At 38.3% G+C, this 26,214-nt stretch overlaps 2 protein-coding genes across 3 annotated transcripts in view; one reads left to right on the top strand and one right to left on the bottom strand.

Moving 5' to 3' along the window:
- The window catches only part of LOC114647247 (cytosolic purine 5'-nucleotidase), a 1,192,165-nt gene that overhangs the window by 981,621 nt on the left and 184,330 nt on the right, over window positions 1-26,214 (bottom strand). The window lies entirely within an intron of this gene.
- Window positions 1-26,214, top strand: part of cnnm2b (cyclin and CBS domain divalent metal cation transport mediator 2b) — a 393,850-nt gene that overhangs the window by 314,905 nt on the left and 52,731 nt on the right. For both annotated transcript variants that reach the window (XM_028795891.2, XM_028795890.2), the window contains exons 4-5: window positions 15,644-15,813; window positions 16,255-16,348. In XM_028795891.2, coding sequence (XP_028651724.1) covers window positions 15,644-15,813; window positions 16,255-16,348 — 264 coding nt within the window. The remainder of the gene's footprint in view (window positions 1-15,643; window positions 15,814-16,254; window positions 16,349-26,214) is intronic.

Raw genomic sequence — 26,214 nt, 5'->3', positions numbered from 1 at the left:
TGGATCGATTGGCCCATGGGTCTCATTGTAAAAACCATCCCCAGTTATGACGGAAGGGTCCGCAAGGTTGAAGTAAAGACTGCCAGAGATGGGACCGTTAAGACCTTCTTCAGACCAGTCACCGAAGTTGTCCTGTTACTTCGTCAGAAAGACCAATTCAGTCCCACCACGGCAGATGTACCGTGAACCTTCAGAGGTCACACCAATCTCTACCATCTTTAGTTACAAAGGGTTTTACTTGTGACTATTGAATCTGAGAACTCATTTAAGGTTTAGTGTTGATTGTGGCTGTTCTTGTAATGTTAATATTGAAGATTAATGGTGCTATCTGACGATACCGATGGGGAGTGTGCTGCTACAGCAGCCCGTGTTAATATTGTTATTAAACTGTTTGGTACATTCCTACCTCCACCCCCATTTAATTAATACATTTGGTATGTCCCTAGCTCCCTTTTTGCTATTGGCGCTGCTTTGTTTTTACTTTAGTTCCCAACATATTGTATTTAGGTTAAGGAATTATCGTCCTTTTACCTTCAAGTTATCAATGGTTTTACTTGTATTACTTCTGGCAAGAAATCTACATTAAAGTATACAGATTCTCAGCCTTGACTTCTTGGTAAGTAAACTATCTGTCCATGTTCACTACAACCAGTGGGGCGATGCACACTCCGTACAGACTGGGTCTTGGGAGAGAAGCCTCGCTAATACGGCGTTCAGGGACAGAATAGAAGGTATCCCACAACCACTTACTTTAGGTCCTGTGCCCATATTTATTAAGTGTCTCATAGTAGGAAAACAGCCCTAAATGGTTTAAATATCACAGAGTGATGCAAATTTTAGTCCTACTCTTATGAGTAGGAGTAAAAGCATTTTACCAGTTTTCCTAATTTAGGAAACTACTCCTAACTTCACCAGGATTTAGAAGAGCTCGTGAGCTGCCCTAACAAGCTTGAAGTTACCAGAAGATGCCATTCAGGTGGAGATAAGCAAGCACATCCCTTGAAAGACAGAATGTTTTGGAAACACTGGATAACAATGAACATATAAAAAGGTACTGATTTTACAAAAATGGAGTAATATTGTAACCAACCTTGTATGTTACATGATCACTCCATCTACGTGGTGGATCCATGCACCATTCACCTAAGTAAAAGTGTTGTTTGAATTATGTTTTTTGGCCACAGGGAAAATGCATCTTTACAATAGCAATGATTTGGGTTTGCCCCAACCAACCATTTCTTGAATTTTGCACCAAACTTTGAATGTCCTTACATTATGTCAGGTAATACACAGATATATACATTCTTCACTGCTATCCCATGTGAGGTAATGTTAAAGCACATTGCATTCACGCAAATCACTATTTTTCCTGGAGTTCTTGATGTGATTGACAGCACACACGTAAAAATCATTGCTCCAATTGTGGATGAGCTTGCATATGTAAATCACAAGCGATATCACATTGTCAGCACACATGTGGTAATGGATGTAAACTGTGTATGCCACCATATTATCTTGAAGATAGGCATGGTTGGATGGGTACACCAAGCCCTGCATTCCACAGACCCCTGGAACATTCACATTATGTTTGACAAGCCCTGGAAGGTTCAAGGCAGGTGTAGACTCCTCATGTATTAGATAAATAAAGGCTTGCAGAAGATAAGGAGGGATCACAGAGATAGAAATGAATGAGACTCTGGAAGATGATTGGGAACACTGGAGTATTAAAGGCCACTTCAGAAACAGTGAAGGAATAGCTGTGGCTAGTTTCATTAACTGTTACAGTGATCCCTCGCTATATTGCGCTTCGCCTTTCGCGGCTTCACTCTATCGCGGATTTTTTATGTAAGCATATTTAAATATATATCGCGGATTTTTTGCTGGTTCGCGGATTTCTGCGGACAATGGGTCTTTTAATTTCTGGTACATGCTTCCTCAGTTGGTTTGCCCAGTTGATTTCATACAAGGGACGCTATTGGCAGATGGCTGAGAAGAAACCCAACATACTTTTCTCTCTCTCTCTCTTGCACTGACTTTCTCTGATCCTGACGTAGGGGGATTGAGCAGGGGGGCTGTTCGCACACCTAGACGATACGGACGCTTGTCTAAAAATGCTGAAAGATTATCTTCATGTTGCTATCTTCTGTGCAGCTGCTTCCTGAAGTGACATGCTGCACGGTGCTTCGTATACTTAAAAGCTCGAAGGGCACGTATTGATTTTTGCTTGTTTGTTTTTCTCTGTCTCTCTCTCTCTCTTTGTCTGCTCCTGACGGAGGGGGTGTGAGCTGCCGCCTTCAACAGCTTTGTGCCGCAGTGCTTCGCATACTTAAAAACCAAACAGCCCCATTGATTTGTTTGCTTTCCTCTGTCTTTCTGACATTCTGTGCTCCTGACGCGCACTCCTTTGAAGAGGAAGATATGTTTGCATTCTTTTAATTGTGAGACAGAACTGTCATCTCTGTCTTGTCATGGAGCACAGTTTAAACTTTTGAAAAAGAGACAAATGTTTATTTGCAGTGTTTGAATAACGTTCCTGTCTCTCTACAACCTCCTGTGTTTCTGCGCAAATCTGTGACCCAAGCATGACAATATAAAAATAACCATATAAACATATGGTTTCTACTTCGCGGATTTTCTTATTTCGCGGGTGGCTCTGGAACGCAACCCCCGCGATGGAGGAGGGATTACTGTATTTTATAGTATTATTATAAGGTATTACGACTGTGGATCATTCATTGTTAAATATACGTCTCTGTTTTTGGGCTTTACTCTCATTCACTTTGTTTGTCTCAGCATTTCCATCTTGATACTCATTGCAGTATTATTTTTAATGTTCGGGGAACAATTACTTGCAGTTTAGCACATTATCCTACCATGTTTTGTTTTTCTTTTTCTTTTTCTCAGAATGGTATTATTATTATTATTTTTATTACTATTTGTGGTGCAGCCTTGTGTTACTATTAGTAAAATACTACATACCTGTATATATACTACAAATAGTAAACTACAAAAAGCTTTCATGAGTGCCATTTGCATCTCAGGATGCTGGAGATGCTGTGTTGTCATTTATTCTTAAATATAAATTTCTACTTCTCGCTGGAAGTAAGTGTAGGATGCTTAATAACTACTTCTCATGTCATACTCTGGGGTAGGACTGTCATGCCCATAAGTCCCTATTATAGGCTTTCGAAGGAACTTGGGAACATGAAATATTGGGACCAAGAGTCAGTGGGTCAATAGGGGAGGCAGACACAGCTGATGTAACAACTAAAAAGGTGTACTTATTGAAGAAAAAAAAGTCAATAGAGAAATTATAAAAAAAAAAGGCACACAAACACTACAATGATGATTAAGATGAACAACAAACAAAAAAAGAATGTTCAAAAACAAAAATTACGTTTAACACATAGCATGTAAATAACAAAAATCCAGAATTAAAAAAAGGATCAACCCTCTTTTTAATAAGCTATACAGAACCAGCACTTTAATTAAAAAAAAAAACAAAACTTAGCCTGCTTTCTCCCCCTATCTAAAAACTCAGGGTTAAAGCTGACTTGACCTGGCAAATCAAAATACTACACTATTCCCTGCTGGTACATCCCCCTGCAGCGCTCATATTAAATCTTCTCCTATCTGAACTGAACTCCTTGTTTGTGGCGTAAAGACCAGCTTTTATCCCAGGTCAACCATCACCTGACCCGGGTCTAACATCCCTCGCTCTCCCTAGTCACACGCCTAGCCTAAACAATATCTGTGTTGTCTGTGGTGCTGCAACCTCCAAACACCAGGGCTGCAGCACAACAACGCTGGGATGAAACACGACGGACAGTAGGTGCGTGCCCCCACCCAAGAGCCCTTTGCATTGAAACACGCGCCACCCTATCCACTCCAACCCTGACAACCCACGGCCGCTCCATGTGTGCACCTTGGGAACAAACTGGTAACTAACCAATTTTTTTTTCCTTTTATTATAAGGATGAAGCATGCAAACAAACAAAGACGGATCAAAGTGCTTTTAAATCAACTATGTTGGGAGGTGTTTCCTCACAAGGACAAATTCTTATTTTAGTCAGACTTTTAGTTCACTTTCTAGGAGTAATTATGAGATAATTGATAAACAGGGGCACTGTTTTATTTTCTATTTATATACATTTTTAGCTGTGTTACCTGGCTTCATTTGGGAATTTTTCTAATAGAAATAACCTAGGTTGTAGTGGTGGCGGTTAATCCTGCTGAGTGAGTTTGGCTTTTGTTGATGGTCATTGGAAAACACAATTTTGCAGAAAACTGCATTATTTATAATTCAAATGGGTAATTAGGAATAATGGAAATTTTAGTTTCACCTATAATTTTACCCTGATTCATACCCTTTTAAAGTGATAATTTGAATCATAGTTGAATGTAATGATATGATCTGTAATCTTGTACTGTTGCTAAGGTACAAGAAGGTTTAAATCAAAAGCAATATACACTGAATCATGATTTACTTTAACTTATTGCATAGAGTGTTGACATTTACAGGCTGATCAGGTAAAAAGAAATAAACTATTATCTATGTTCTATGTCCACCTCCTCTGTGTCCATTCTATCTATGCATTACCTCTTTACTAAGCTATACAACAGTTTTAACTTACTAAGTTATGCTGTCACTCCTGGCTTGTGTTGTTTCTAGGATTTGAAGTGGGTCAATATGCTGTAGCAACATTTCCCTTCCTTCTCTTTTGCAAATCAGAGCATAGCTGCACATTGCAGCCTGACCACCAAGGGGACACCTTAGTTCTCCACAATAATGCATTTATCTTACCACCAAGGTCACGTTGTCCCCCTACCCATTGTTGGAAGTTTATGTATATACAGCAAGCATAGTGACATCTATGTGCAACTGATTAGGCACCATGCTGAGAATGTGGGAGACTCTAAGAAATGTAAAATGGGATATATTAGACATACCCATATTTACATGGTAGCACTGTGATCAACACTGCCTAAAGAGCAATGTTACACCCTATCAGAAGAGCTGCTTGTCCGAAAATGAAAATGGTGAAAGAGCTCATATCAGGAGCAAGGATAAAAGTTACAAGCTAATCTGGCGATGGATGTGGGTAAGGTGGAAAGGATTCAGACCTGGCCTGACTTTATGTAGTGAGAAATGTTCTGTTGCTTCCATGCAAGTTGTCTGAATTCTTATATCTCGTGACGAGTGACAGAACTTTCAGGTAGTGTGATAATTTAGGTACTGCGGAAAACTGTCTGACAGATGTTATTTTAATGCCAGATGGGTTTCATCAGAATGAATGGAAAAAGGAGGAGGGAGAAAGGAAATTTTTGTGAATGTGTAATGGTGAAAAAGGTAGCACAGTGCAATTAAAGCTAAAATGTGTGGTTAAGTCATTGAATTGCAGCCTGAATTCATCCATTTCACTGCTCAAGAAAGTAAGTTACAACATTCTGGCTGACTCAGCAATAGAAATGATTCAGTCAGTCAGTCATTTTCCAACCTGCTATATCCTAACACAGGGTCACGGGTGTCTGCTGGAGCTAATCCCAGCTAGCACAGGGCACAAAGCAGGAACAAACCCCGGGTAGGGTGTCAGCCCACCGCAGGGCACACACCAAGCACACACTAGGGACAATTTAGGATCGCCAATGCACCTAACTCTGTAGTAATATCTTAATGATGAACCATTCTGAATGATGGTAACTTCAAACAAGAAAAGTGTCTATTAGGCATATTTCATTCATGGGCACTACTAGCTGTATCGAAGTATTAACAGCTGTAGCTTTCTGTTATCCAAGCCAGATAAACACTATTTTCACCTGGTTTAAGTTATCTGGCAAGTTGTCCCCAAAACTAAAACACCTGTGTTTTTTAAAGATTTGTTCTGGTGATAACACCACTGTCAGCATCATCTTGTTTGTAAATTGGGTATGAAGCTGTAACAGGTGAGGAACTCCTTTTTTTTTAACCCAACTTGTAATTTCTCATCTCTCTCTATCCTCTACATCATATACCCTTTGGGTTTCTCCTAGTCTAAATGGAACAATTATATGTGCTCGTTCTTCTTCAGCCCTATGGTGCCGGTTTCAGCATCCTCAAATGTTAACATATAGGCTTTATTGTTGTTGTGTGGGCAAAGCGATAAAAATTTCTGCAAAGGACTGTGGCCTCTCTCTTCTCATATTGCATCCTGCACTGTTCTGTGTGCCTCAGCTTCCACGAAGTTTGTCTGCTGTAGCACAACTTAAACCTGCAGTTGATGAAGCTGGTCACTTAGATACTGTATAAGCAAAGATCTGTCTGTTCTTCCATGTCTGTCCAAATTCTATCCTTTCTGGATCCATTTCTGATCTTTTACGGTCTTCACCTATTCCATCAACACTAGATAGTCTTGTTGACCACTATAACACAGCCCTTCATTCAGCATTAGATAAAACAGCTCCATTTAAACATAAGGAGGTTTCCTTTAAGCGTTCAGCTCCTTGGTATAATTCAGAATTGTGATCTATGAAAGCAGCTGGCCGATGCCTTGAGAGAATTTCACGTACGTCTGGCCTCACCGTGCACATCCAGGCTTTCTTTGACCACCAAAGAGCTTACAGAGAAGCACTTACTGCTGCCAAGAACACTCATTATGGCAGTATAATAGAAAGTGGCCACGATAACCCACGGGTTTTGTTCTCTGTAGTTAATAAACTACTCCAACCCACATCTGGCCCAACTACCTCTTCTGCTGAAGTCTGTGAGAAATTCCTCCCCTTTTTCCATAACAGAATTAAAGATCTAAATAATTCAACTATCTTAAATACATCATCTGTTTATATCTTTCCCTGTTTTCCCACTCCATCCAGCTCCTTCTCTAAGTTTTCACCAGTCACATCTGCTTTTGTTAATGGCCTGCTTTGTAAGATGAGGCCGACTACTTGTGTACTGGACCCCATCCCCACCACACTACTTAAATCCTTCCTTCATGCCATAATCCCGACTATTACAAGAATAAACTCATCCCTTGACACTGGCTTTGTGTCGCTCACTTTTAAAACCGCTTCTATAACCCCAATGTTAAAGTCTGGTCTTGATGCTGACAATCTTAACAATTTTCGGCCTATTTCCCACCTTTTCTGTCAAAAGTTCTCAAGCATGTTGTAGCTTCCCAACTCACCCAACTACTTAACCTCTAATAACTTGATGGAACCCTTTCAGTCTGGTTTCAGAGCACAGCACAGCTGTGAAACTGCTCTGCTACAGGTAACCAATGATTTGCTTATGGCAGCAGACTCTGGACAAGCCAGCATATTAATTCTGTTAGACCTCAGTGCAGCATTTGACACTGTGAGACATGACGTTCTACTGTCCAGAATGGAGAACATGCTGGATATCTCTGGCACTGCCCTCCAGTGGTTCAAGTCCTATCTTACAGATAGGCAAGAGTTTGTTAGCCTTGGCAACATCAGGTCCAGCACAGCTCCAGTTATACAAGGAGTTCCACAGGGCAATGTCGTTGGCCCTCTGCTTTTCTGTATTTATATGCTTCTCCTTGGCCATAGTATTTGTAACTTTGTACTGGGTTATCATTTTTATGCAGACGATACTCAACTCTATTTCAATGTCAAAAGTGGAACTTCATCAGAGCTGTCTCAGCTCACAACTTGTCTAAGTGAAATTAAAACCTGGATGGAGCATAACTCTTTAAAATTAAATTGCAACAAAACTGAACTGCAAATTGGGACTCAAGTGCAACTTAATAAAATGAGCTCCTTCTCAGTCAATCTTGGCGGTGATCTCATCAGACCTTCTTCTGATGCAAGGAATCTTGGTGTCATTTTTGATTCCTCCTTTTCTTATTCCGACCACATAAATCACATTAAGAAACATTCTTACTTTCACCTCCGTAACATATCACGTGTTCGCTCCTTCCTCTCCTTTTCTAACGCTGAGAAACTTGTCCATGCTTTTATCACATCCCGCATCGATTATTGTAATTCTCTACTTGCAGGTGCCCCTTCTAATCTTATATCACAGCTCCAGCTTATTCAAAACTCGGCTGCAAGAGTCCTTACTCGAACCAGCAGCAGCGAGTACATAACACCCATCCTGCTTCGCCTTCATTGGCTCCGTATGTCTTACAGAATTGAATATAAAATTCTACTAATAACCTACAAAGCCTTAAATGACCTTGCGCCAAACTACATCAGTGACCTTCTCCATCACTATGTGCCTGTCCGCCCACTAAGGTCCTCTGATTCTGGCAATCTACTAATCTACACTCCATGGGTGACAGGGCCTTCAGCTGTATAGCGCCCAGACTCTGGAATGACCTATCGAAATTAATTAGATCAGCTGACTCCATGAATTCTTTTAAAAAACAACTCAAAACTCATTTGTTCAGGAAGACCTTTAGCTCTACCTGACTTTATTACCCTTCTTTCAGCGTACCTCTATGTCAAGAAGCTTATGTATAGTGGGGCAAAAAAGTATTTAGTCAGCCACCAATTGTGCAAGTTCTCCCACTTAAAAAGATGAGAGAGGCCTGTAATTTTCATCATAGGTAGGGATGGGAATTGATAAGATTTTCACGATTCCGATTCCATTTTCGATTCTGTTTAACAATTCGATTCTTTATCGATTCTCCTATCGATTCTTATTTTTAAAAAAGGAGAACACACAGGTCTCTTAGCTTAGAACTTTGTTTTATATCTTATCTTTGAACAAGATAACCTTACAAACCCAACAGTGAGATCTTAAGAGATCCACAGCCTACTGCTCCTCGATGGGGTGCCACGGGGTCCCCAGAAAAAAATTTGTAAATGTAAAATAATAATAAAATAAATATTCTTCTATAGCAATAACAAAGTATAACATAAATTATTCTGTGGCAATTACACAAGAATGTCCAGTAACATTTACACTCTCCTTTTTAAAAGTATATATGAGCTGAGCACTCAAAAATAAAACTACATCAGCCAGCAACAAATACAATTAACTCAAGTCCAATGGAACTGTGCACTGTGCAATTCTGCAACCATCAACTATTTTGACAGCTACATCCATGTTGGCCGCATTATCAACAGTGGCTGCCACAACCTTGTCTTTGATACCATACTCCTCCAAGATCTCATCAATCTCCTCTGCTACAGCTGTCCCTGTCTGTGCCTGGTACACTGGTTTGGTTTTGAGGACTTTTTCTTGAGCCTGGCCATTCCTGACATAATGCAGCGTTACTGTGAGGTAATGATCTTGACTAAAACTTGTCCATCCATCTGCAGTGACGGCTGCCTTCAACACATGTTTCAGCTCAGAAATGGAAACGGATGAAACATCTAGTAAGAGGAGAACATGCAACTTTGACATTCCCTGACTTAGCCTACAATTAAACACACCCCGAAAATCGGGGGCATCTACTGTGGCAAATGGGTGCAAGCCTCTTACCACAAACTTAGTCACTGCTCGGTGACATTCGTCTATCCTGGCCTGTGTCATTTTACTTTTCCCCGCCTCTGTGAAAGGAGAGGCTACCGGTAGACTGCAGCGAGAACTGCCAGCATCTGAGACAGCCAGACTCTGTCTGTCTCTCTCGTCATGGTCATCTAAATGCAATGCACAGTAATAGCAGGTTTTGCAATAAGGCAAATCGCGCTAACATATTATGCAATGTTAGTTGATTAGTTACCTGCCGTATTAACGGGAGAGGACGTGCAAACGTTACCGCTGCTGCTGGGTTGAGATTCACTAGTCCGGAGCGGATCAAAAACACGACATTCATTTAAGGTTATCGCGTGTTTTGTGAGCAAATGCTTTTGCATATTCGTAGTGTTTCCTTCCTTTGATGAAATATCTACTTTTCAAGTATTGCAGGTTGCCCTGTTGTCATCCTTTCTCGTGAAGTTTAACCAAACTTTTGAGCATTTTGTGCCGCTTAGGCGCCCCATGTTTCCTGCTGGGTAAATGACGCTACGCAACGTGGTGACGTCATTCGAGGCGACTGGAATCGATAGGGGAATCGTTTGCAAAAATGACAAACAATTCCAAGGAATTGAAACAGTGGGAACCGGTTCTCAACAAGAACCGGTTTTCGATTCCCATCCCTAATCATAGGTATACCTCAACTATGAGAGACAAAATGAGAAAAAAAAATCCAGAAAATCACATTGTCTGATTTTAAAGAATTTATTTGCAAATTATGGTGGAAAATAAGTATTTGGTCACCTACAAACAAACAAGATTTCTGGCTCACACAGATACCTGTAACTTCTTCTGTAAGAGGCTCCTCTGGCCTCCACTCGTTACCTGTATTAATGGCACCTGTTTGAACTCGTTATCAATATAAAAGACACCTGTCCAAAACCTCAAACAGTCACACTCCAAACTCCACTATGGCCAAGACCAAAGAGCTGTCAAAGGACACCAGAAACAAAATTGTAGACCTGCACCAGGCTGGGAAGACTGAATCTGCAATAGGTAAGCAGCTTGGTGTGAAGAAATCAACTGTGGGAGCAATTATTAGAAAATGGAAGACATACAAGACCACTGATAATCTCCCATGATCTGGGGCTCCACGCAAGATCTCACCCCATGGGGTCAAAATGATCACAAGAACGGTGAGCAAAAATCCCAGAACCACACGGGGGGACCTAGTGAATGACCTGCAGAGAGCTGGGACCAAAGTAACAAAGGCTACCATCAGTAACACACTACGCCGCCAGGGACTCAAATCCTGCAGTGCCAGACGTGTCCCCCTGCTTAAGCCAGTACATGTGCAGGCCCGTCTGAAGTTTGCTAGAGAGTATTTGGATGATCCAGAAGAGGATTGGGAGAATGTCATGGTCAGATGAAACCAAAATAGAATTTTTTGGTAAAAACTCTACTCATTGTGTTTGGAGGAGAAAGAATGCTGAGTTGCATCCAAAGAACACAATACCTACTGTAAAGCATGGGGGTGGAAACATCATGCTTTGGGGTTGTTTTTCTGCAAAGGGACCAGGACGACTGATCCGTGTAAAGGAAAGAATGAATGGGGCCACGTATCGTCAGATTTTGAGTGAAAACCTCCTTCCATCAGCAAGGGCATTGAAGATGAAACGTGGCTGGGTCTTTCAGCATGACAATGATCCCAAACACACCGCTTGGGTAACGAAGGAGTGGCTTCGTAAGAAGCATTTCAAGGTCCTGGAGTGGCCTAGCCAGTCTCCAGATCTCAACCCCATAGAAAATCTTTGGAGGGAGTTGAAAGTCCGTGTTTCCCAGCGACAGCCCCAAAACATCACTGCTCTAGAGGAGATCTGCATGGAGGAATGGGCCAAAATACCAGCAACAGTGTGTGAAACTTTGTGAAGACTTACAGAAAACGTTTGACCTCTGTCATTGCCAACAAAGGGTATATAACAAAGTATTGAGATGAACTTTTGTTATTGACCAAATACTTTTTTTCCACCATAATTTGCAAATAAATTCTTCAAAAATCAGACAATGTGATTTTCTGGATTTTTTTTCTCATTTTGTCTCTCATAGTTGAGGTATACCTATGATGAAAATTACAGGCCTCTCTCATCTTTTTAAGTGGGAGAACTTGCACAATTGGTGGCTGACTAAATACTTTTTTTCCCCACTGTAACCTGTGTGTGTGTGCTAGACCATCAATTATGTTGTCTGACCATCAATTATGTTGTCTGTTAGGCATTTCTCTGAATTTACTATCTTACTCTTCTTTATTTATTTATCTGGTTTAGTACAATGCTATATACTGTATACCCTGCCATTCTTTCTTAAACTCTGTGAAGTGCCTTGAGCATGGGAAAGGCACTATATAAATAAAATGTATTATTATTATTCTGCTGACTATACCGCTGCAAAAGAAAACGCAAAGACACATGGAAGTGTTGGGGTACCAGCCTGGTAAAACCCCATTTAATAGGCAACCAAATAATAATAAAGTTCTGTCAAATTTAAGGAGATCTGGAGGCTTGGTTATCTTGCTAGAACCTGCTTCAAGTGAACACCAACTTCCGAGTTCAGTGGTGTTTAAATATGGGCGGAAGGAACAGGACTTCGTGTCTAGTTATGGAAGTGATGTCAGTAGTTTTCTTGTCAAGAGGCAACAGGGAAGAAGAGATAAGTGACAGTGCCCACACTCTCTGTGGAGGAGAATTACCTGAATTATGAGAACCTAGAAGGCAACCCTTAAGCATGTATTCCTGAGAAAGGTAGGTGGCTAGATGAGAACACTACATATTAAACCTCTGAATAACCTAAGTGGTCATATTAGTCAGTGATTGCCATGTGTGTTAGGTGAATTTGACTAGTGTGAGAGTGTTTCCTTCAGTAGGCTGGCGCCCTAGTCCCTGTGTTGTGTCTGATTCTTATATGTTAAAGTCTGGCTCTCTCGTGCCTCTGATTCTGATTAAGCTGATGTAATAAATTAAGTGCCATATACATATACACAAACAACTATGCGTTCAAAAGGCTTATTTTAGTGGAATATCTTCAAAACTTAATTAATTTACAATAAACACAGAAAATAAACCACTCTCTTCCTCTACCTCCACTCCAGGTGAGTGTTGCTCTACTCTGTTCCTGACTCTGACTCACCTGGCTAAGATGGGGAGATTTTTTTTAAAGTGAGACCTGGAAGTACCTCCAGTACATCAGAGGCATAGCTCAGAAGCATGTCTGAGTCACATTGAGCTTTAGAATAACAGGGAAGCCTCCCTCCCACATCTCCTTCCAGCAGCACTACATCTATATGGCAGTCTTGCAGGTGTCCAAACAGTAACACTGCCAGAGGGTTGCTGTCATTGACCGTACTAAAGTAACATAAATCCCTGGGAAGCAGCCCTCCATCGTAAGGTATCTTATCTCTCTATCTATACATGCTTATTTGAAAATACAAAGGGAAAGACTGGGGACAAGTTTTTAGGAGTTTATACCACATTGTATGAAGTAAGAAGCCAACAGAACAGGGAGTACTGTATGTACCCAATGACACAACTTACTAAGGCATGTCTTTTTTGAGCTTTGCTGAACTTTCTTCCTTCCACTCTGCTTCTGGTAGGGGTGTTCATTTGCATAAAGTGGAAGCTCCATTTCTCCGTGTGATTATAACTTCAGTCTGGTCAGTTGCGGTGTTGTGCTGGTGGTGTTCATTTGCATGAACTGCAACCCCCATTTCTCTATGCCGAGACAGAAAAGGAACAAGGTGCCTAAGAATAGCCTACTAACTACAACATTATGACTAACAAAAATTGACCAAAAAAAAAAAAGAAACATGGGTCAGATGTCAGATCATTTTCTTTTTTCTACAACATCACCAAGATTCAGTTAAATCAGTCAAAGCGTTCTTGAGATTTTGGGGGTATTTAGCTTTTCTAACAGGAAACAGTGTTTTTGTTGTTGAGTCAGTCAGTCAGTCAACTTTGTGTTGAATGTACTGTATATAGATACAGTAGATAGATGTAACTTTAAATCTAAATGATTGTAATATTCATGTATATGCTGATGAAACTGTGTTCTGGTGTCCAGCAGATTCTGTTCATTTTCCCAGTCAGAGATTTCAAAATGCTTTTTCCAATGTCCAAAATGCTCCTATAAATCTCATACTTACACTAAATGTTGATACTAGAAAATGTATGTTGTTCTCCTATTGTAGAAATCTAGATAGTAATCACATTGAACATATCTTCCATTATAAATACCTTGGTATTTGACTTAATGATAAACTCTCATTTAAATTAAATGTTTAAAATTTACTAATACTGAGGGAAATTAGGGAAGTTATAGAAACAAAGTTTGTTTTCCTATGTTATTCTGAAAGAAGGTTGTGCAAGCTATGTGTTTTTTTTTTTTGGGTCATTGATTACAAAGGTATAATTTTTTTGCATTGAGGTGTATTTTATTTCATTTTGTTTGTTTATGTAATTTGTAGTATTTATAAAAATGTTGTCATTGGCCCTTTTATTGTAGGGGTGGATAAATCAGTAGTCCTAGTTTTTAATTCTGGACAACCAAACTATTGGCACAGTGGACTAAAATATGTTTCAGATATTTGGTCCATGCAGTATTTTCCTAATCAAAAACAATTAAATAAAATCACCCAGTTCTTCATGTGCGATCTTCATTGGGTGTCATTTTTAAAGGCAGCTGCTTATAGTGACTTAAATACCATCTTACAAGAACACACCTACTACTGAGCATTATGACAAAAATTAGCAGAAAAAAACTTTTCAAATGCATTGGAAGAAATTTTTCAACTGATTAAATATGGACAATATTCCATAAAGTAATAAATACCACAGGAAGGGGACAGCAAATTTGTTGCATCAAAATTAAGTCTGAAAACAAATATGAAAAAACAATATTAATATAGTATTCTGTTTTTCATTAAATATTTTTGCATACATTGGGGAAAAAGACCATGCATCAACATGCTATAAATCTTTATAATTCATCTGTTTACTAAAATATTCTCCCCAAAGATGCAAATTATATGTAGAAAATAGAGTGTTACGTTCTCATTTAGAATATTACTTTACAAATAAACATTGCTTTAAAGGGGTGCAGGTAAATCCCACTCTGTTTATTGTGGAGACTGGCTTGGATACAGACAGGCAGACACGCTCATGTCACCCAACACACGTTTATTTATACTACTATTTACAAACTCCAAGTGCCACAAACCCCAATCTTCCCCAAATTCCAGGCCAACCACTCTGCCTCTTCGGACCGCCTCCTTCTCTCGTTCTTGCACCTTGTCCTGCTTCCACCCGACTCCAGCCTCAAATGAAGGGAGGCGGCCCCTTTTATCCGTACCCAGATGTGTTCCAGGTGTGCACCAGCAATCCCGCGGACACGCCCCAGTGTGGCGGAAATGCTGGCTGTCCTCCCGGAAGCACTCCGGGTGTTCCCTTTCTTCTTCCCCCCAGCACTTCCTGGTGTGGCAGAAGTACTGAGGTCCAGGGTCCTTCAGGCAGGGGGACGCCCCCTGGCAGTGACCACAGGCCCCTACAGGGTTGGGCTTCCAAGCCCGGTACCCATGGCCCAATACAACCAGGGCGGACGCCCCATCGCGGTCTGGAGGAGGAATGAGCCCTCCTCCCGTCTTCCTGGGCGTCCCGTCCGGGCATGAGCCCCGTCCGGGTGCCACATTACATAAAGTTAGGTTACCAGAAAACGTACCTGAACCATCAGATTTGGAAAGCTGCTAGCCCAGAAGATTGCCATATGCATTTGCAATATGTCCACCTCTTCATTGCTTTATTTAACTTGGTACCATTTAAGATATAGGGTATCCCTTAATGTGGGTTTTCAGAGATTTAAATAATTCTTTAATTCTAATTTGTGTTATGTAGGTCTTGTGTGTTTTAAAAGTATGTCTCTCTTTTTTTGTGTTATAGATATCTACATGTGAATTTCAAGCTATGTTATTTGTGTGTTTAAAGAGTGGTTTTGGTATATTTCAAGCTTAGATTTTATTTGAAATATTTTGCAATTGAGATGTAGATTAATTATTGTTAAGCTTGCAGTGAATATAAATTGAGGTTAAAAGCCCTGAAAGCTTGAGTGAGTGGTTGAAGTGTAATAGATCTGTCCTGAAGCACATACTGTAGTAGTCTCTCTTTCTTTCTCATTTATTCTGTTCTCAAACTGTTATAGAAGTGGAGCCTTTCAGCACGGTTCACATGTCAGAGAAAATCCTTCTAAGGCTGCTTAAGCACCCCAATGTCATACAAGAGCTCAAGTTTGATGAGAAGAATAAGAAAAACCCAGAACACTACCTCTATCATCGGAACAAGCCTGTGGATTACTTCATCCTAATTTTACAGGTCAGGCATGCTGGCACCAGAGTTCCCAGTGCCAACTTTTTTGTTAACTCCAGTGAACATGAGTAACACAATACTTTTCCTTTGCCTGTGGTATATTATGTGCTGCAGTGATTTATCTCTTGAAACGCATTCTTAGCTGAGGTCAGGCTATATGGAAAAGCCCCACATTTGGTTTATATCTTCCTATTGTTACTGCTCATTGCTGTATTTCATTAGATACATTGGAGTTCTTATTTTTTATTGTCATAGTGTGTTATTTATTGTTGAAAAAGAAAATAAAAATTAGTATTCATTGCACCTGCTTAATTACTTTTACAAAAAAAATAAGATGTATGAATTCAAATGATGCAATAATTATTTTTACTTATAGAGGTATTGTTTTCATAATTTGCTTTGTGAAAGCATATGTACAGATCATTTGCAAGTTGCTTTGTTTGACAGGGGAAAGTGGAAGTAGAAGCAGGAAAAGAAGGTATGAAGTTTGAAGCTGGCGCCTTCTCTTACTATGGCATGATGGCCCTAACTGCTTTACCAGGTACACTGCATTCACACAATTTTTTGAGCCATAATTTGTATTCTTGTTCAGGTCTATTTGATGTCATTTGGAGTGTTTATAAGTGTTGATTGATACAGTAAGCCGTAGTTCTGTCAAACCAATTAAGTTTTTGATGGTGGGTAAGCAGATGAAGGTTGCACGACATGAAAGTATATTTTGTGACATGTCTGTATGAAAATTTCCATGTTAATTATATAATTTTATGTATAATTAAAACAATACTGTCAACCCTTTTAAAAACATTTAAATATAAGAACAATTTTGATGTGAAAAGGCCACTCAGCCCAGCATGGCTCATTGATTGTTATTTACATAATTTTTGAGGAATTATCATCCAGTCAAATTTGAAGGACCCCAAGTACCTCTATCCACCACGCTACATGGTAATTTATTCCACATGCTTATAGTTCTTAACATGAAGAAAACATTTCTAACATTTGTAAAGAATTTACCATTGACCAGCTTCCATATGTGCCCACATGTTCTTGATAGATAAACTTGTTTTGACAGCTTGAATGCACTATAATAATTTCCTTCATAAGTTTGAAAATTTCTGTCTTGCATGCTTAAAATGAAGAAAATAGGCTTATTTAATCTTTCACCACAGCTCATACTCAATAGACCTATATACAGTTTAGTTGCTCATCTAGGGACGTACTCTAGTTCTTTTATGTCTTTTTTGATCCTTCGAAGACCAGTTCTGCACACAGTATTTCATGTGAAACCCCACTAGTCTGTTTATGTAGCCAAAGCAAATAGTCTACCTTGACTTGTACTAGAGACATCCTTCTGTATAATCTAACATCTTATTAGCTTTTTAGTCTGTTCTGTACACTATCTGAATGTGGATAGTGACAAGATATACAGTACATCAATGAATTACTGTTCCAGTGCTCCACTGTTTGTATGGCACTCCCAGGTAATGTTGTTGTTAATAATCAAACATTTTATTTAAATAGTACCTATTCACTTTACTTGAAGAATCAAAATAAAAATATCCTGAGCACACCTGGAGAAAAACATTGAGGTATTACAATACAATATAAATATTCAAATGTTAAAATAACACAATATTATAAAACAACTAAGAATATGTAGCATAGTTTTTTATTATTGTAAAAGATTGATAGCTCTTACTCATCAGTTCAATTTGAATAAAGAAATAATAATGTTAAGCACAAAGATGTGTTTTGAGACCGGACTTAGATGAGGGTAAATTTAGACAGTTGCTGAGATGCTGTGGAAGATTGTAACAAAGTGTGGAAGCTGTAACACTGAATGATCTGGCTCAAAAAATAGACAGGTATGAAACAGGAGTGGAAAGTGGACCAATGCTTGGGGATTGGAGTAAGCAGGCTGGTTTGTAAAGACTGAAAAGTTCAGAAATTTAAGAAGAAACAAGGCCATTTAGAGGTTTAAATATAAGAACAAGTAATTTACATTCTATACGAGCTGCTATAGGAAGCCATAGTACAGGTGCAATATCTGTAAATTTCCTAGTGTGAGTAGATAACCTGGCTACATAATTTGATAAATATTAGTAAAAAGTTGCAGATTAAAACTGTTATCTATGTTGGAAGTCTGTAACAAACTCAAATGTCTGGCATGGTTTCTGGACTGTTTCTAGCCAGCTAAACATATTCTTAATCAGATATGGCTCATTCCTATCTGCAACAAACTTTAAATTCCCTCTTTTCTAAGTGACCACCTCCCACCTTTTAGATAGTGCTTGTCTTTTCCAAATAATGGGTATCCATATAAAATATTTTCTATCCAAAAGAAAGTCCTTGGAAATACATAAGATGTTAATTTTCCTCAAAATTCCCTAGAAATTACTGAACCCAAACAATAAACCTAGTTGTTTCTGTAAGCATATATTAAAAACCTGTACTCAAAGCTTATAACAGATATAGCCTTTTGTTTTTTTTACCTAGACTCAAAGTAAGTGACGGTTACTCCTGTATTTACTCTTACACATTTAGAAATGTTTCCCATAATCTTTACAGCCTAAATAATTCATTCTAAGGACTGGAACAAGTTACATAGGACTGTATGAAGTTAGTACTGGACACTGTTTAGTTAGGAGAATGCAATGAAGAATGTTCACAGTATCAGAAAGTTTGACTAAGCCTTATATGCTTATATGAAGGGTCAGCACATGTCATTTTGCCAATTTAGACAAAACACAAATGTGTCAGCCCCACTTGAATTTGCAACATCACAACCAATAGTTAATAGCACACAATAGCTGCATGCAGTCCAGTATCTACCCATAGACACACTAAGTAAAAGATTGTAGTGGTACAATTTGTCCACTTTCAACACTTGTATGTAGACTCTGCAATACAAAGAGCGCTTAGTTTGAGCCCTGCATATTTGTGAGGTTTTAGTGACATTTCAATACACATTACATTTTGGTAGAGTGATCTGTTTCTCATGTTAACAGGCAAAAAGGCTCACTTTTGTACTAGAAATAAGCTCCAGGTCGTTGAAATTGTTTTAGGGGGTAGGGATGACACATTGGAGAACACTTTACTAGATTTTATTGCTTTGGGTGAGATTTTGACTGTTATTATGCTAGATGAATGTCTCTATACAAGTGACAAAACATTTGAACTGAACAGATTGTACTATGTTATGTGTTCTGTCCAATGAAACCCTAACATTTTTGAAATAGCCAACACCATTTCGCCAATTGCAAGTGGTCACTAGTGTTAAATGATTAAATTTGCCAAAGTGTTTTCCACATGCTGTGTACATGAGTGACCTTGTTTGCTGAATACTTTACTGGAGGTTCGCCTTAAATTCTGATTAGAAAAACATTTTTCATCACATCGTGTTTGATTGAGTAAAAATAACTAATAACTTTTATAACTGTTTCTTGTCCGTAGACATTTAGTAAAGTCCATCACATTGATGCAGAAATTCTGCAATTTTAAACTAACTTTGAATAATATTTAATACTGTTTATAACATTACAGAATACAATTTCTAGTGCTTTATGTTGTACAAAGTGTTGCCCCTCCTCACCATGGTATGCGGCTTCCCAGTTGAAAGTGCTTTCTGCAGTTTATTTTTGGTGTACTTGTGGGATTTTATGAAAAAATATTTAAGTTGATTTTTTTTTTGTTTTGAAAATGTCTCCCCAATCTCCACGATCACATCCAAACATCAGTTCACAGGACTCAAGAAGGGGGAGGAGTGGAGTTGTTTTCTCAATGTACAGGTCAGGGAAATTACGTCTAATAAAATGCATATAATGGGCTACTGTTTTCTTTAAATGCACACAAGTGTATGGAACAGTACCCGAGCCAATGATGCACTGTACAGTGCAAAGTCTGTTATGTTGTCAGATTTACAATTAAATGGATTAATCAATAAGTTAAATAATATAAAGTACTTCTTTAGCATGTTAAGTTGCTTTAGTCTTTAACAGGACATGATTGACAGGGTGGGGAGGATATGGGCAGTCATTTGTTGACAGTGCATAGATGATGTAATCATTAAAATACCCGAAAAAATATATTGAACAGTTTTGTCATAGTAGATTATGGAAAGGTCAAAACCATCTGCTGCTTTTTCAATGGAAAAAAAAAGAATAGAAGAGAGCTAAACATAAAAGTATGCATGCCACAGTGCCACCATACATATTTTTATGTGAGGTTTTTGGATTAGTAACATTAATGTTAAATGATGATAGGATCAGTAGCTAGTTAACCTTATCTAACATTACATACCCTATTACATAACTTTCTCATGAATCTTTGTCAGCAGGCTACATCTAGAAGGCCAAGGTATAAAGTTCATGATAGTAGCAGGGGCAGAGTGAAACTTTTCTAAGGTGATACATATCAAGGCCTATCTGAGGTTCACCATAACACAGAATTGCCTCATTGGTCATTCTGTCATTAGTGTCAACTAAGTCATAGTAGACATTGCATCACAAATACAAGAGGGAATAAACTCTGGGTTTACATGTTATAAGCAATGACACTACGTTCATTTTTTTTCTGATAGTTTAAAATATTGTATGTGATATGTTTTACCTTTTTCAGTATTATTGTTTATTCTGATTATTTTAAGACCGAATACAGAGACTGCGGGTGAAACATATTAGTGCACTATACAATTGTTTTTGTTTGGAAAGAATGAGGTATTGCAAGATTATCTGGTCTCTTGGGAACAAAAACACAGAGGCCTTCTAGAGGCCAGGAGTGTTCTTGTAGTTTTCAAAAGCCACTACTTTACCCCAGAAGAAAAGCACTGTTTTGGAATTTAAATTAGCCACCTCCCACAAGAACTATTGAAGCTCAAACTTGGCTGTAGGAAGATTACAGCTCTAACAAGGAGAAAAGCCCCCAACCAGTAAAAGAAAAAGCAAATCATGAGAATGTTTCAGAAGTGAGGAAGAAAGAGTAGGTGACAGCTTTATTAGATTAAATAAACCACACATTTAATTAAAACAAACCACAATGGCTTACTTACTTACCAGAACATAACATTAATCATACCATAATTAACATGATGATAAAATAGCTTGTAACTTTGGATTTAAATAACAAAGGTTGCACTTGTTAAATTCGATTTAATTTAAACATATTATAGTAATATGTGGTGCTCTTTACAGAGTGCAGACTCGAAGCACCATCGACTTTCATTTTTATAGCAAAAAACATCTATAGAATGTCTGTCTGTTGCATTACTTTGGTGTAGGATGACAGATTTTTCAACTGTTTTGTTATAGTAGTGCTCATTATGAAACACCCTCATTACATTTTGGTAGTGCGCTCTGTAGTGCTCTTTATGACTTTGTTCGATCTTTAACTCTGATATTTTTTATGCTTCTGATTACTTTGTAAAGAACTTTTTGATAGCACTTAATATCAGTGGAACTATATAAATTTTTTTCTTAACTGACTTTACAGTTTTTCTTTTTCTTGTCATTTTTTTGCATATTTTTGTAAAATTTTCAATCTAATGGCATGAAATCTAAGATGTGCATGTTTCATTACATGACATCTCAGACTACATCAATTTTCAAAGTGATTTTTTAAAATACCTTTTATGACTTCTTATAAACAAAGCTCTTTGCATCATGATAGTAATAATAATAATAATGCATTTTATTTATAGGGCACTATACATTAGCAGTAAATCTCAAAGAGCTACATAAAAAGTTTAAACAAAGGCAAAGCAAGATAAAAACAGAGATAAAACAACAGTAATTATAGCATTCTTGTTAATAAGCTTTCCTAAATAGAAAAGTCTTTAGCTGTTTTTTAAAACAGCCCACAATCAACTGTGTTCTTAGGCTGTCTGGTAGGGCATTCCAGAGCCTTGGAGCAGCGGCTGCAAAGGCTCGGTCACCCATTGTATGAAGTTTGGTCACAGGGGGGTGAAGGCGGTAGGTATTTGCAAAACGGAGGTTTCTTGCAGTGGAATGTAGTATAAGGAGTTCCTTGAGATATTGTGGAGCATTTCCATGGATACATTGGTGAGTAAACAAACAGAGTTTGTATTCGATGCGGAGATGGATAGGGAGCCAATGAAGTGGCCGAAGGATTTGTGAAGTGTGTTCATATTTCCACACCCTCATCAGGATTCTTGCAGCACTATTTTGAATTTGTTGTAACTTCTGAAGGCTCTAGTTAGGTATCCCGATAAGGAGTGCATTACAATAGTCCAGTCTGGATGAGACAAAGGCATGAACCAGCTTTTCAGCATCACAGAGGGAGAGGTAGTGACGGAGTTTAGCTATGTTTCGGAGATGAAGGAATGCAATTTTACAAAGGTGATGGACATGTGTATCAAATGACAGATGGGAGTCTAACTTGACATCCAGATTTGTAACTGAAGGGGAGAGGGTAATGGTACGGTCAGAAAAGGAAACACAATTTACAGAGGAACAAAGTTGATGGGGGTTGCTAATTAAAAGAGCTTCAGTTTTGGTGCTTTTCAGCTTGAGGAAGTTCTTGGACATCCAAGCCTCAATCTCATCCAAGCAAGAGGAAGGAGTTGATGGAGGTGTAAGAGAAGTCGAATCCAGTCTCGCATAGAGCTGCGTATCATTGGCATAGCAATGGAATGAAACTCCATGCTTGCGGATGATGTGACCCAGGGGTAGCATATAGATATTAAAGAGGGTTGGCCCAAGGACTGATCCTTGTGGGACCCCACAGGTGACAGTGTGGGTATGAGATTTACCCCCAAGGCCACATACTTAGCCCTATCTGTAAGATAGGACTCGACCCACTCTAAAGCAATGCCAGAAAGTCCAATTATATAGTGAAGACGATGAAGGAGAGTATTATGATCTACCATATCAAATGCAGTTGTGAGGTCCAGGAGAATAAGAAGTGATGGAGAGCCCTGGTCAGCAATCATCAGGAGGTCATTGGTGACTCTGGCCAGGGCTGTCTCTGTACTGTGAGAAGTTTGAAAACCAGATTGAATTTTTTGAGGTGATCCTGAAGCTGAACCAAAACAACCTTTCCCAAAACCTTAGACAAAAATGGAAGGTTGGAGATCGGACGATAGGTTGCTATCACTTCAGGATCTAAAGAGGATTTTTTTAAATGAGGTCTAATTTTTGCGGTTTTCCAGGCCAGTGGGACTAAGCCGCTCTGGAGAGAGTGATTAATGATATCAGCAATAAGAGGGCTTATATCTGATACATTATTTTACCAGAAGAGTAGGAAAAGGGTCCAATGAATATGTTGAAGGCCTCATCCTCTGTATGATGCCCTCAACTTCTTTAACTGTGGTAAAGAGGAACTGAGAAAGGTAGCCCATTGGCTTTGATGTAGAAACATCCAGCGATGGAGGGCTGGAGGCAGACAATGAGGAGCGGATGATGTCCACTAAAGTATACAAAAGTACACTAGGTATAATACTTCAACATTTTTGCTGGAATCAGGTTTACCTGTTTCTAAAAGCTTGTATTTTACTATCAGTTTAGTTTGGATAACTCAGATTTCCGTGATATTGGTCATTGTTTCAGCATACATGCAATATTGTTCCACAATTTAAATAGCAATCTGTTAATGCAAGCATTATTTAATTGATGAAAAGTGGATCTACTGTACTTAACCAACAAGGTAAGTAGAAAAAAAGCAGTGATTGAGGAAAAGATGCACAAGCATTCCTTTGTTCTAATTAATCATATTTTAATTTTGGGTGGTATTGTGGCATAAAGGTTAATCTGCTGAGAATCCAAAGTTCTACATTCAACTCCCACACCCGTTCTCCCCATGCTTATATGGGCTTTCCTCCCATATCTCAAGGATATGCATGTTAGGCTAGTTACTAACTATAAACTGCCCCAGTTTACGTAAATGAGTGTGGGTTCTGTCCTTGGCCCTATGCTCTTATGTATCCATATGTTTCCCCTTGGCCATATTATTCATAGCTTTGGACTAGGTTACCATTTTTATGCAGATGATACTCCTCTCTATTTCAGTGTTAAAAGTGAACCTTCATCAGAGCTTTCTCAGCACACACTTTGCCTCAATGAAATTAAAACCTTTACGGAGCATAATTCTTTAAAATTAAATTGTAACAAAACTGAACTCTTGCAAACTGGCACAAAAGTGTAACTTAAGAAAATGTGCTCCTTTTCAGTTGCTGTTGACAATGATCTTGATCTTTAATGCATATACTCTTCTGTTCTTTCTGAGACTCGGTGAAGTGCCTTGAGCATTAAAAAGGTGCTATATAAATTTATTTATTATTATTATTATTACCAGTAACGGCGCGAATACACTTGACTTGAGCATTCATAGCTTTCATACTCTTTCTCTGTACATTTAGCATTCGTTTGCTCAAAGGTTGATGCTCTTGCTGCTTGCTGAACGGCCCGCTTCTTCTTTTCTTTCGTCTGCATCTTTTCGCATTAAAACTGATTAAGTCAGTATTTGTGTTGCAATTACTTAGTACATTTTCCTTAATTTTTCACTTAAGCTGGCACTTAAGACTTCAATCATCCTCAAGAATGATTTAAGATATGAAGAGGTAGGGGAAGTGATGGTGAAGGTGGTAGGGATGAGAACGGCGCCCATATGCATGCACCGCATGGCCTCCCTACTGGCCGCTGCTGGCCACTGCCAAAAGTTGATTCTACAATAAAATAAAATTAAAATAAAAAGAGGAATAATCACCCCGAAAGCGGATAGCAAACGTCACATAGTATATGTGTACCAAATTTCAGTAATCAGTAAACTTCCCGGATGTGACTATATATTTCCCAGAATCCGGTTAGCTGCTCTTTTCTGGACTTTTTCTAGTGCTCTTATGTCTTTTTGAAATACAGAGATCAAAACTGCATACAGTACTTCAGGTAAGGCCTCACCAGTGTATTATATATGTAAAGCAAAACCTCCCTTGATTTGCATTCTGTACCTCTTGCTATATAACCTAAAATCTTATTAGTCTTCTTGATTACTTCTGTACACTGTCTGCATGTAGGTGGTGACAACTCCACTGTGAATCATAGGCCCTTCTCATAAGGTGTACTTTCAAGTTTCAAACCTTCCATTACATATTCAGATTTAACATTTTTACTTCCTGCACATAATATCTTACATTTACTTGTATTAAATGTCATCTTCCAAATATCCAGCCAAGCCTGTATGTTGTTCAGGTCCCTCTGTAATGGTTAAGCTGATTTTACAATACCTGTCCTTCCTCCTATTTTAGTATCATCTGCAAACTTGACCAGTTTGTTGTTTATATTCTTATCCAGAGCAGCGGCCCCAACAATGATCTCTGTGTGACACCACTTTTAACTTTACTTAATTCTGAAAAGTTCAAATTTTGCAATTTTTTTACACACTTCACTCTTGGCATGCATGCTGAACTCCAGTGACAATGTAATATTTCATCAGTTTTAACCTGGGATCTGTATGTTAATTACATCAAATTTAAATTTCTCATTTCCTTATACTTTTAGCAAATACACATATACATATTGCTTTTAGCCAACACACATATATATGAATTAGCAAAGTTGGTCAGGTGTTTAGTGTGTTGGACTTTTGATCAAAAGTTCAAAGCATCAAGACCAATGTACACAAATTTATTAAAAAAACATTTTTGTTTTGTCAAATTACTTCAATATGACAGTTAAGCAGCATTGGTCAAGTGGTTAGTGTGTTGGACATTTAATTAAATAGTCAAAGGTTCAAGACCAATGTAGAGAAGATTTTGTTTTAAATTTTACCAGTTTTTCATAATTATTTATACAAATTTGGTTAAATAATCTTTTCAGTGATTTGGCGATATTAGCTCAGTGGATAAAGTGTTGGGCTTTTCTACATAAGGTTGAAGGTTTGATTCTCCAATAGACAAATGCACATTTCCAGTACTTACACATGTAAGGTTTCACTGTGGTTAGGATTTTCAGAAATGAGAAATGAACATGAATGAATGTTTCACTTTAAAGATCGTAGGTTTCGATTCTACTCTGTTGTTAATGTCTTTTCAGTCAAATCACCTTCCCACCCAAGTCAAGGTTTTGTAACGTGCCGAGGATTTTTAAGTGATATGATTTTAATCAAAAATGCAGTAAAATGTAACAAAAAAACATTTTCTTATACTTGTACTTGGTCATATGTGACTAAAAATAACCATTATCCTACACACTTTCATCAAGTTTTATACTGTATGATGTGTCATTTTCTTTGCACAGTTAAGATGATTAGAAATTTCACTTTAATAAATCTGTGCATTTTAATTTAATTAAATCATTTCTTTCATGGGCACCCCACAATTTTATTTTTAGTCAGATATGACCAATAAAATCTTAGTACAAGAGAGTTTTTTTTTTTTTTACTTTTTAGTGCATTTAT

The sequence above is a fragment of the Erpetoichthys calabaricus genome, chromosome 2 (assembly GCF_900747795.2).
Source record: "Erpetoichthys calabaricus chromosome 2, fErpCal1.3, whole genome shotgun sequence".
Lineage (NCBI taxonomy): Eukaryota > Metazoa > Chordata > Cladistia > Polypteriformes > Polypteridae > Erpetoichthys > Erpetoichthys calabaricus.
The sequence above is the reverse complement of the archived record's forward strand: the minus strand, read 5'-3'. Positions and strand labels throughout refer to the sequence as shown.